Source organism: Petaurus breviceps, unplaced genomic scaffold, assembly GCF_028583685.1.
Source record: "Petaurus breviceps papuanus isolate PSGF00001 unplaced genomic scaffold, PetGlider_PUasm1.0 90977, whole genome shotgun sequence".
Lineage (NCBI taxonomy): Eukaryota > Metazoa > Chordata > Mammalia > Diprotodontia > Petauridae > Petaurus > Petaurus breviceps.
This window is the reverse complement of record NW_027187391.1, coordinates 10,241,330-10,253,647: the sequence shown is the minus strand read 5'-3', so window position 1 is coordinate 10,253,647 and position 12,318 is coordinate 10,241,330. Positions and strand designations below refer to the sequence as shown.

The 12,318-nt window shown below is 36.7% G+C and overlaps 1 protein-coding gene across 7 annotated transcripts in view; it reads right to left on the bottom strand.

The window, feature by feature from the left end:
* Window positions 1-12,318, bottom strand: part of AHI1 (Abelson helper integration site 1) — a 259,337-nt gene that overhangs the window by 87,725 nt on the left and 159,294 nt on the right. For all 7 annotated transcript variants that reach the window (XR_011166306.1, XM_069077308.1, XM_069077310.1 and 4 more), the window contains one exon: window positions 1,338-1,390. Coding sequence is in view for 6 of the 7 variants with exons in the window: in XM_069077308.1 (XP_068933409.1) it covers window positions 1,338-1,390 (53 nt within the window). In the remaining variant the exon portion in view is untranslated. The remainder of the gene's footprint in view (window positions 1-1,337; window positions 1,391-12,318) is intronic.

Below are 12,318 nucleotides of genomic sequence, written 5' to 3'. Positions count from 1 at the left end.
TGCTTTATTCTCATAGCCCCAAAGCAAAAATACATATTAGCCCCAATCCAAATGTGACCCAGCTGCACTGGCCAACTAATAATTCTTTGTACATTGCTTTCCCCCTCGTCTCTGTGTCTCTGCACCAGCTGAAATACTCTGCTTTCTCAAGTTCACCTCTTTGCTTTCCTGGTTTCTTCTAAGATCAAACACCACCTTCTGCAGGAGGCCTTTTCCATCTGTTCTCCTGCCACCCCTTCCCCAACAGCTGTTTGTGTCTTCCCAGTGGAGATTCCCTTCTATCAACTCTGTATATATCTTCTCTTTACTTAGTAACTTACATATTGTCTCCCCCCATTAGAAGAAAAGCTCCTTGAGGGCAGGGACTGTTTGTATTTTTGTTTTTTGTATGCCTTATTGCACTGCCAGGCACACAGTACGTAAGCGCTTTAAAATTGAATAATTACACATGAAAATATTAATCATCGATTTTAAATCTCAGGAAAAGAAGAACAGAAAGTCTTTTAATTTCTTAGAAAAGGACTACTAAGTTTTCCTCATAAAAATGAAATATTATGGCAATTGGAAATTAGAAGTCTTAATAATGTGAAAAAAAATAAAAAACGAGAAAATATTTAGGGAAATAAGAGGTACCCAATTCACTATGTCCTTGCATCTGACAAATAATGCAATGTTAAGGTCAAGGAATTCTGCAAACAGAATTCCAGATGTCAAAATAAATGGGAGAAAGATGACTTTTTAACTATTTACCCTCACATGTATATCAAATTTCTTCCTTCTTTATTTTATTCTATATTGCATACATTTAAAAATAAAATAAATGGATATTGGTAATATGTGGAGTCACTGAAGAGACATAAGACACTCCATATTGTGAAAAATAACTACAATTTTATAATAAAGTAATACATGTATATATTATTATCTAAACACATTTAAAAGGAACGAAAAATCATGTTTACTTTTAAACTAGCCAATCAGTGGGAATAATGGCAGAAATATAAAAAACAAAAGGACTGTGTTTTAAGTGTAAATGTTTTGCAAGAGAATTTGTATTTCCCCTGCACAAAAATGTTTTAAATATCTGAAATGCATTCATGTTTTGGAGTATTAGTTGAAGTAACTGAGGAAATGATGATAAGACATCATTCAACTACTTACTACTGTTGGGGAAGTGGAAAAAAAAACTCAGGGGAAAAATGATTTATTTTCTTAAAAGTGATGAAAAACTTTTGGCTTAAAAGAGGGAAAAGAAGTTTTTCTATAGTGAGAGGGTATAAAAAATGCCATTTATAGTTTTGTACCAATTTTTGAAATGCTGATAGAGAATGGCTTACCATTTGCAGTGTGCCTGATGGTATTCGAATAGGTTTTCCTACTGGGCTGAAACCTGTGAAAAAACAAGGCTGTGAATTTTTGCTTATTATTCTTAACCACTAATAGCTATTTTATTTTGAAAACATTATGTTAGCCACACATATCTCACAAAGCTCTCATGATAAAGAACTCATGCAATAGCAGCTTTGAAAGCTGTGGTCATGGATCCTTTAGTCAGTAACAGTCAGAGGGTTTATCTAACTAAAGATCTGACACCAGGTTATAGCTAATCCAATACTTCCATTCAAATGGTTTGGAGCAATAGCTTAAACACTGTTCACATGCTGTCTTATGCTTAAAACTGACACTATTATCTCAGCTTAGTTGTCTTTCATGGAACGGTTGAAATTCTGACTTGAGGACACAAAGTTTTCAGGCAGAAATGATCACAAAATGTGTGAAAGGAATTACTTCCTTATTTTGTCAAAAAGAATAAGTATTCTATTCAGTATTTCTCTTTGATCATCAGACTTCCTACCACAATATATCTTGCTGTTTATTTTATTCAATCACCATGGAGTGCTTTTAGAAAAATAAGTACTTTTAATTCTCTCCTTTAGAAATGATTACATTGATGGCTAAACTCTGGGAAATTCTTTCATCATCTGTGGATTTATCTTTTTTTTTTAGGTTCATGATAGCTTTTATCATATTTCTTTTCAACAAGGGGCTATTTAAAAATAGAACAAGTCTCTTATCTGTATGGATTTGGGTTGAAAGTTTAGTTCAAGTTAAGGGTGAAAATGAGATCTCAGGATCACATTTTACTCTTCAGTCTTTTCCCATCAATAGACCAACATCTGATATATGAGTCAGTAGTCTGTTAACATAAGGCCCAGGACTTCAACAACAAAGGGTATAAGTGAAAAAATAAAAGACTGTTATAGAGATTTCAAAAACAAAATATTATTCTTAATAATATTATAATATAATAAAATACAAACATAAAATACTATAAAATATAGTTCTTTACTTTAAAATAAAATATTGTAAAATATAGTTCTTTACTTTAAAAACATGTAACTCAAATATTAAAGATTTTCTTTAAATGTGTTAATATTCAAAATAAAGAGGTTACTTTTGTTCATGCAATTGATCTGACTTTTGATTAGCTTAATAATAATATTTTATTATATACAGAGAGGGAGAGGGGGAAGAAGGAATAGGAGAAGGAAAAGGAGAGTGTACCTTAGGGTAACCAAGATGGTGGGCAGAATTAAGACCATGTAATATAATGAACAACTGAGAGAACTGGGGATGCTAAACTAGGATATTCAAGAGACACCTGAAACTCAATATGTCCAAAATATAAATCACTATCTCTCCCACCTTTCCTATTTTTCTTAAAGCTATTAGGTTTGTAATGTAAAATTTATAGTTGAGTGTTCACTGACATGTACCATTGAATCCACTGAAACTGTTCTCCAGGCTGTTGCATGAACAAGACACTCCATCTCTTAGCTCCAGGAATTTTCTTTGACTGTCCCCCATTCCCAGAACACTCTCCCTCCTCTGCTCCAACTACTGACCTCTCTGGCTTCCTTTATGTCCCAACCAAAACCCCATTTTCTACAGGAAGCCTTCTCCAACCTCTTAATTCTAGTGCTTTCCCTCTTTTAATTACTTCCTATTTATTCTGTATATAGCTTGCTTGGTATATATTTGTATGTCGTCTCCCTCATTAGATTGTAAGCTCCTTTGGGGCAGGGTCTGTCTTTTGCCTCTTTTGTATCCTCGGCACTTAGCACATAGTAGGTACTCAACGGATATTTATTGAATAAATGAAAGAGGATAATAAAAATAACTGTACTTTAAGTCTTATGAGATACAAGCTATACTACAGTAGTATGAATTTTCCTTTAGGGCTTCAATTAAAAATGATACTGCTGCAAAACTTGGAATACAGCCATCTCCTAAGAATCAAAGTTATGGGTGATTCTAAAGCTAATGGAGAAATGACTGCTGGGCAGAAACATAATATAATACATTTCCAATGATGTCCTATGTGCAAGAATTGGTATAAAGGGCAGATAACATTTGGGAAATGTAAGATTAGAAACAGAGGTGAGAGCAAATAATGAAAGCACAATGGAATAATCTGAGTGCTACGTTGATATCCATGAAATGGAAAAAGACAGAAAGGAAGATCTCTATGGAGTTTCTATGGAGGGATAAGATTAAGAATCATACAGCATGAGGAGGCATGAATGTGTTAGGATCTCTCTGATAGAAGGTATGTCCACATCAATGAGATCGCAGAGCAGATCTCAGTAGAATTAAAGAAATTATTTCACTTAACCTACAGGTCTGTCATAGGTTACACCTACACCTATACACACACACATTTCTAGTACACTAAATGAAAGGAAAATTTACATATTTTATTTTTTAAATTTAATTTTAAAAATCATTAAGCTTCAGGGGTGGCTAGGTGGTGCAGTGAATAGAGCAACGGCCCTGGAGTCAGGAGGACCTGAGTTCAAATCCAGCCTCAGCCACTTGACACACTTACTAGCCATGTGACTTTGGGCAAGTCACTTAACCCCAACTGCCCTCCAAAAGGCAAAAAAAAAATCATTAAGCCTCTTAACTATGTAAGATACTGTATATGTTATATACATGTGCATAAATAATTAGGCAAATGTAAAAAATTAGATATGTAATCCCCTCTATACATGTGCATATATTTATATATAAATATATACATCTAAATACATGCATGAAAGAGAGAGAAAAAAGGGAAAGAAGGGAGGGAGAGACAGCACGAGAGGGAGGGAGGAAAGAGGAGAGAGAGAGAAAGAAAGAAAAAAGAAAGAAAGAAGGAAGACTGAAATTATTTTGAAAGAGGAGGCATCGGCAGCTGGAACAACCTGGGAAAGCTCTCTTGGAGAAGGTAGGCTTTGAGCTGAGTCTTGAAGGAAGCCAGAGAAATTCAGAGGCAGAGGTGAGGGACCAGAGCATTCTGGGCATGGGAGAGAGCTGAAACAAAGCAATGTATCTGAGGGATAGAATACTGTATTTGAGGAACTGCAAGTTCTCAGACAAGTGTATGTATCTGGATCATAGAATGTATGGAGGAGTATTAGGTATAAGAAGGCCAGGAAAAGTCAGGGTATAAAGTTTTAAATGCCAAAGAAAGAAAATTATATTCAATCCTGAAAACTACAGGGAGCCACTGAAATTCACTGACAGAGTGTAATGTTCAAGTTGTTCAAAGAATCTACACCGGTCTAGAGATTCAAAGAATCTACACCGGTCTAGAGAAATCACCTTGGCAGTTCAGTGGAGGACAGATTGGAGTTGGGAAATACTTGAAGCATGTAGAGCAGTAAGAATATTACTGCAATAGTCCACTCAAGAGATTAAGGGGAACTGACCTAGGTTTGTGGCTATAAGAGTAAAGAGAAGAGAAGGCATAGGAGAGATGTCAAAATAGAATCAATATATTCTGCTGACTCAGTACTCCTCTCACAGGTCCCTCCTCCATGCACCCCCAATCCTGTCACTCTTGCTCAATCCTGCCTTTCAGTTTTCCTTTATGTGTTGTCATCTTCCATTAGAACATAAGCTTCTTGAGGGCAAGGTCTTTTTTTTTTCTTGCCCGGATTTATATCCTTAGCCCTTAGCACAGTGTCTGGTACAAGGCAAGCACTTGATAAATGTTTGTTGACCTGACTTGTATCAATCAGTGTAAGTTGCAACTTATCTTCTAATATCTAATCATACCACACGTCATCATCTCTCCTCTAGCTTTCCAAGGCAGCATCTCCTTTTTTTTTGCCATCCTGCTTTCATCTGAGGACCTTGGGTCACACTTCATTAAATAGACTGAGGCCATTTGCCAAGAGCTTCCTCCTCTTCATCTCACATAACTAGACATCTTCTCTCGTTATCTTCTTCTATACTCATCTCACATGAAGAGTTGGCCCTTTTCTTCGCTAAGGCAAACCCCTCTATATGTGCCCTTGATGCTATCCCCATCCTTTTTTCTCTAAAAAGACTATCCCCTCTTTGCCTTCCCCACACAATCTCTCCTCATCTACAGGCACCTTCCTTGCTTCCTATAAACATGTTTATCTATTCTCAAACAAAACAAGAAAACACTTGATTTTGTCATCCTTGCTAACTGCCATTCTGTATCTCAGGGCCTCAGTTTCTTCATTTGTAAAATGAGGGCAACACCCTGGATGAACTTTAAGGTTCCTTCTAGCTCTAAAATAGTCTTATTCAATTCCAATTGTTCTGACTGTCAAATTAAAGTACAATAACACATACAATGAATAACTGTGACTCTGGGATAGGTCCCCACTCCCACCCTCCCAGTCCGTCATGATATCCCAATTATAGTACCCACTAGATCCAAAGGACATATCACTGGATAACTATGTTAGAAAAAAAGCCCATTTGGTTTGTGATGAAGAGTTTTCTATTAGTGTTTTGGAGCAGCTGTCTAGAAAAGATAATTTTGCATCATTTCTGGCAATGCTCTTAAATTCACTGTGATAATGAAGTATTTCTGTAGGCTTCCAGATGCTGGCTCAACTTGGGAAAGTCACTATAAGAACATTTATATTTTTTGGCAAGCATTGAAAATGCTTTTTTTTTTTAAAGGAAATTAGCAAATTTTTCAGATCCCCCTTTGCCTTTTTTCCTCCTTCCCAGGTTTATTTTCCTCCTATACAAGACTTACTTGAACAACAGACTACTACATGCTTTTTTTTAGTTACTGTATTTAACACCTCAACACCTATAACTCAGGAACCTGAACCAAGAAAATATAGAAAGAGACTACATACATTTATCAGTGCCCAAACTATCATATCACAGGCCACATTTTAACCTTACACTTAAGTCTAGGGATCTAATTCAATTCATTACCATGAAGTATTTATTAGATGCCCCCCTTGGGCACATACATGGGAGAGAATAGGCTTGCTATGTTCTCTTTTGAGAGTGAGTTAAATTTCAGGCAGTATGGCAAAATTTTTTTATAGGAAATTTTGAAGTTCCCCCAAAAGGTGCTAAGCTAGGATGGAATTGATGCTATCAATCTATGGCTACAGAGACTTGAAGGAAACGTGTTACATTCTACCTAAGAAAATATTCATAAAAGTATAGTGTTAGCCTAGGCCAAAGCTTTGTGATTTTAGGCATAACATTTATAAAAATTGAAGCCAGGAATTTGTTAATGGTTTCTAATATCCTCCAACGTCTCATTCAATCACAACAAATAAATATCAGAAAAGGTAATATCAAAACCTCCTTCAACAATAATTATCAGTGTTATAGGAAAACATGTAAAACCCCTTTAAATACAAATACCTTGACCTTATTAAGACACCTGTACTCAAGAGATGAAAAACTAAAAATAGAATATGCAAAACTACAATTTCAGTCAGTTTTCATTCATTCACTCACAGAATTTCAAAGTTGGAAGGAAACTCAGAAATTACTACATATGTTACTACAGAATTGTTACATGACTGAATATCACCTCTATAAAATTCCTTTAAAGAGATCCCTGAGGTTTTTGCTTGAAGACTTCTAATGAATGGGAATTCACTACCTTCTGGGGCAGCCCATTCTTCTCATGGGGAGCTCTTTTTTGTCAGAAAGCTTGTCCTGACATTGAACTTAAATCTGTCACTCCAGCTTCTCTCCATTGCTCCAAATCTTGCCCTCTGGGGCCAAACAGAACAAGTCTAAGTCCTTCGTATACCTGAAGACAGCTGTCATCTTCCTTTTCGGTCTTCTTCCAGGTAAAACATTTCCTAGGTTCCTTCAATCAATATTTATGAGGCAAAATCTTGAAATTCTGCTGCCATGTCCTTTTTTTGCCTGTCTCGCATGAAAGAGGTCTTATTCCTTGGTAAGGCTGACCCTGCTACCTGTACAAGTGATCCCGTTCCCATGTCTTCCAAGATTGCTTCCTTTATCATCTCCACTATCTCTTTTCTTCAGTGTCTCCCCATTTACTAGTTGCTCCTTTATTGTCTACAAATATGCCCATGTCTCTCCCATACTCAAAAAACTCTCATTTGAGGCATCCATCTCCACTACCTATCACCCCATAGCTCTCCTTCCTTTTGTGGTTGCAAGAAAGGCATCTATAATAGGTGCCTTTATCTTCTTTCCTCTCCCCTCTTTTAATTCTCTACAGTCTGGCTTCTATTCTTATCCAACTGAAATTTCTCCTTCCAAAGTTACCTAAATGATCTTTAACTTGCCAAAATCATTGGTCTTTATCTACATCTTTTTTCATTTCTCTTTAAGTTCTGACACTGCCAATTACCCTTTTCTCCTTGATACTCTCTTCTCTTCCAACTTCTCTGCAGCCTTTGAGACTACATATCACCTTCTTCTACTGGATCCTCTCTTCTCTCTAGGTTTTTGTGACATCACTCTCTCCTGGTTCTTCTCCTGACAGCTTCCTCTAAGTATTCTTTACTGAATCTTTATCCAGATCATGCCCACTAACTGTGGATATCCCAAAGAGCTCTGTCCTGTACCCTCTTCACCTTCTATACTACTTGGTGACTTTATCAGCTCCCATTGATTAAATTATTATATGCTAATGGTTCTCAAATCTACTTATGCAGCCCTAACTTCTTTGCAGACTTCCAGTCTTGCATCTCCAATTGTCTACATAGGACATTTTGATCTGGATGTCCCATAGATCTTAAACTCAACATGTCCACAACTGAACTGCTCATCTTTTCTCCCAAATCCTCTCTTTTCTCCTTCAATTTTTCTTATTTCTGTCCAGGGCACCATCATCCTTTCAGTCACCTAGGCTTGTAACCTAAGTGTTATCTTTGACTGTCCATTTTCTCTTACTCCCCATATCCAATTTGTTACTATGGTCTGTTCATTTTACCTTGCAACATTTCTCACACATGTTCCCTTCTCTCCTCTGACACTACCATAATATTGGTGAAGGCTCTCACCACCTCACACCTGGAATATTGCACTAGTCTGCTGGCTGGTCCCCTTGCCACAAGTCTCTCCACACTCCAGCCTTTCTTCCACCTGGCTTCCAAAACTATATTAAAGGGCAAGTCTGATCATGTCACCCTCCCTACTCAATATTTTCCAATGGCTTCCTATTACCTCCAGGATCAAAGAGAAATTCCTTTATTTGGTTTTTAAAGTCTTCCATATCCTGGTCCCTCCCTGCCTTTCCAGTTTTCTTATACCTTACACCCCCACCCCCCATGTATGTGATCCAGTGACACTGGCCTCTTTGCTGTTCCTCACACAAGTCACCCTATTTCCCAGCTCTGGGCATCTTTACCAGCTATCCCCAATACCTGGAATGTTCTTTCTCATCTCTTCCTCCTGGTATCCCTGGCTTCCTTCAAGTCTTAGCCAAAAATGGCAACTTCTATAGGGTAGTCTTTCTCGATTCCCTTTAATTCTAGTGTCTTCCCTCTGTTTATTGTTTTCAATTCATCCTGAATATAGTTTATATATACACAGTTGTTTTCATGTTGTCTTCCCCATTAGGCTGTGGTCTCCTTGAGAGCTGGGGTTGTATTTTACCTTTCTATCTCCAGCACTTAGCACAAAGTCTGGCACATTGTAGGTGCTTAAATGTTTAATCATCCAGGTCACCTCCTCTGGATACTTTCCACCATAGGAAGGTCTTTACTTTCCTTCCATGGGGTGCCTATGATTGAAGACAGTATTTCAGTTGTCTTCTCCCCACAGGGACTATCACTTCCCCCACTATTATTCTTTTATTGATGCCTAAAATTGTATTCATTTTCTTTGGCTATCACATCATACTGTTGTTTTCCAGATGAACTGTTCTCTAGCCACGCCTTTCCAATCTTGTATTTATGAAGTTAGTTTTTTTTAACTCAAGGTTAGAACTTGGCATTGCATGTCACATCTTAGTCTCCTACCCAATCCCTTCTCTGTATCCTGCTGAGGCCTTTTTGGATTCAAAATTGATTATCAAACATGTTTTCCATTTCTCCCAGCTTTGTGTCATTTGAATATCTGATAGGTATGTCATTCACATTTAAATTCACATCGCTGATAAAACAGTTCTGCCCTCTAGCACAAAAGGGGGAAATGGCAAATTAATGGAATGCTGCCATAGAGATTTCTCTCTAAGATGACTATTCTTTATATCTGGTCATTCAACTAGAGCCAAATCTACCTATCTGTACTCTCCATTTTGTCACAAAGGACAATATGTGAGAATTGGTCAAATGTTTTGCTAAAATCTACTTGTAACTAGTCAATTACCCCTGGCAGATCAACAAACATTTAGTCCTAAATGATAAAGGAGCCAGAAGGGACCTTAGAGATAATCAATTCTAATCCTCTCATTTTACAGATAGAAAACTGAGTCCCAGAATGATGAAAGGACTTTCCCAAGGTGTCACAAGGCTAACACATGTGGCAAAGGCAATGGGGTAATATAAAGCAAAACCAGGACTAAAACCCAGTTCCTCTGACTGGGAATCCAAGGTTCATAAGACCAAAGACTTAAAACAGTAAGGGACTTCACAGACAATATAATTCAATCTCCTCATTTTACAGATGAGAAAACTGAGTCCTAGAGAGATTAAGTGACTTGCCCAAAATCATACAGATAGTATATGACAAAGACAGGATCTGAACCAACACCATCTGAATTCAAATCCAGCATGGGTTCCGTTGTATTCTGCTGTCCTAAGGTGTTTTCATTATTACATGAGATTTAGTTTGTATCTAGCATGTGTAAGGCATTGTGTCATGAAATAGGAGAGATATGAATCAAAATAGAGGATGGTCTTTCCCCTCAAGGAGCTTTTAGCCCAGCAGAAGAGAAGACACATATAATTAAAATACAGCACAATGAAGTGGAAAGAACATTAGCTTTGGCATCAACAATCAGATTGGGGTTCCAGCTTTGGTATACTCCTAGGTAAGTAATTTATTTTCACTGAAACCCAGTTTCCTCCTCTGTAATAAGGGAATAAAATTACTACTTCTAAATACTTAGATTTGTTTTGAGAAAAATACTTCTGTAAATCACAAATTGCTATAGAAATGGAGAAATAATCAATGGTAACCCAAGGTATAACCTATTATACCTATTATGTGCCTCTCAATTTCCTTTTGGGTGACATTTTCTAAAGAAAAGATTTTGTGTTATCTCATGATTCAAATGTATTTTATTAGCAGAAGAATGTTGGTATTTAACAGAAAGATTTTTTCTTTAATGAGAATTTTGGGGTCAATGAAAGCATTCCACAATTTTCCAAAGGTTCTCTTTCCTATTTATTCTGTGCCCAATTCACTGTCTGTCTGAAGTGACTATCCAAGATATGTGTACTATTGGACCAGCTCTACAGACTATGTGATTTTTTTTTTTTTTGGTCCAGATGTCTTCATTGTTGTAGACAACTTTTGCTAAGGAAACTCTCCCTACTAATGTAGATTAGGAACTGTTCTGCAATTTATAGTCTTTGAGAGTTGGTTAACTGACTTCTCCTTGGCCACCCAGCTAGTACATGTCAGAAGCACAACTTGTACACTGGTCTTCCTGACTCTGAGGTGTGCTCAATATCCACTACACCAATCTACAGACATTCTTCATTCACATTTGAACTGTATGTAGAGGTCAGCTGATTTTTTTTCTCTTTGGAGGGAGGAAGGCAAGGCAATTGGGGTTAAGTGACTTAAGGTCACATGGCTAGTAAGTGTTAAGTGTCTGAGGCTGGATTTGAACTCAGGTCCTCCTAATTCCAGGGCCAGTTCTCTATTCACTGCACCACCTAGCCACCTCTGTCAGCTGAATTTTTAATGAGGTAATAGACAGATATCATTTGGGAGTCTTAATAATATCCCAGAGCTTGATGCAAATATTAGAATGCCACCTGCAAATAATAGCATCTGGGGGAGCTCAACATCACTAGGGAATCCCTCTTCAATTTGGATTCTGTGATGCCCATCCTTCCCAGCGAACACACATCTCTGTTTTATGTCTTGCTTCATGTTAATAATCATGGTTCTGAACAAATTCCTCTCTGTTATAGATAAGGAAACTTCTATGCATGGGAGACACATTGTTGGAAGATAGCATTTAATGTGGCTTAGGACAAAGTATTAATTTGTTCTGATGAATCAAATACGAATGCATCGGTGCCAATAAACAATAAACACAGTGACAAATTTTTCCCTGAATCTTTCAGTCAATTGTATGAGTATAATGACATGATCTGCTCTAGAATATAACTAATTTTTAATAAGGATTAATATTACCATTATTCATAAGAACCTGTATGTTTATAAGAAATTTTCTTAATGTGTTCATCAAGGATATATTCTATATGTATATAGATTATTTTCATAAAGATTTTGTTGAGATGGAAAATTAGGTATATGGGGTCAGTATTTTCAATCACCTGTTTTATCTAATAGCAATAGCCCCTATAGATTTTTACCTCTAGTATTTGGTATTTTCTCCTCTTTTAGATATATTAAGTATCAGTCTCTTACTACCCAATATTGTGTCCTTCTCTCTGTATACCAGGTCAGGTCCAGTTACCATTCCCATCTTTGTTTTCCTTAATGTCATTTGTATTCCTTGATGTAGTATATCAGGGACTGAGATATGAGAACCCAATGGTGGTGTCTCTACTGATATTACTACAGAAAACAATTTGTTACAGAAATGTTGACAGATTTTTAAAGTTGCCTATAAATTGCCCCTTTTCCAGTTTCATTCTTTAAAAAAAAAAAAACATATTTAATTCCACCCCCAATTACACGTTAAAACAATTTTTAAACATTTAAAAAAGTTTTGAATTTCAAATTCTGTCTCTCCCTATCTCCTCTTCCTCCTCTCTGAGACAATAAACAATCCGATACAGTTTATACATGTGCGATCATGTAAAACATTTCCATATTAGTTATTTTGTCCATTTTCATTCTTAAAGGCCT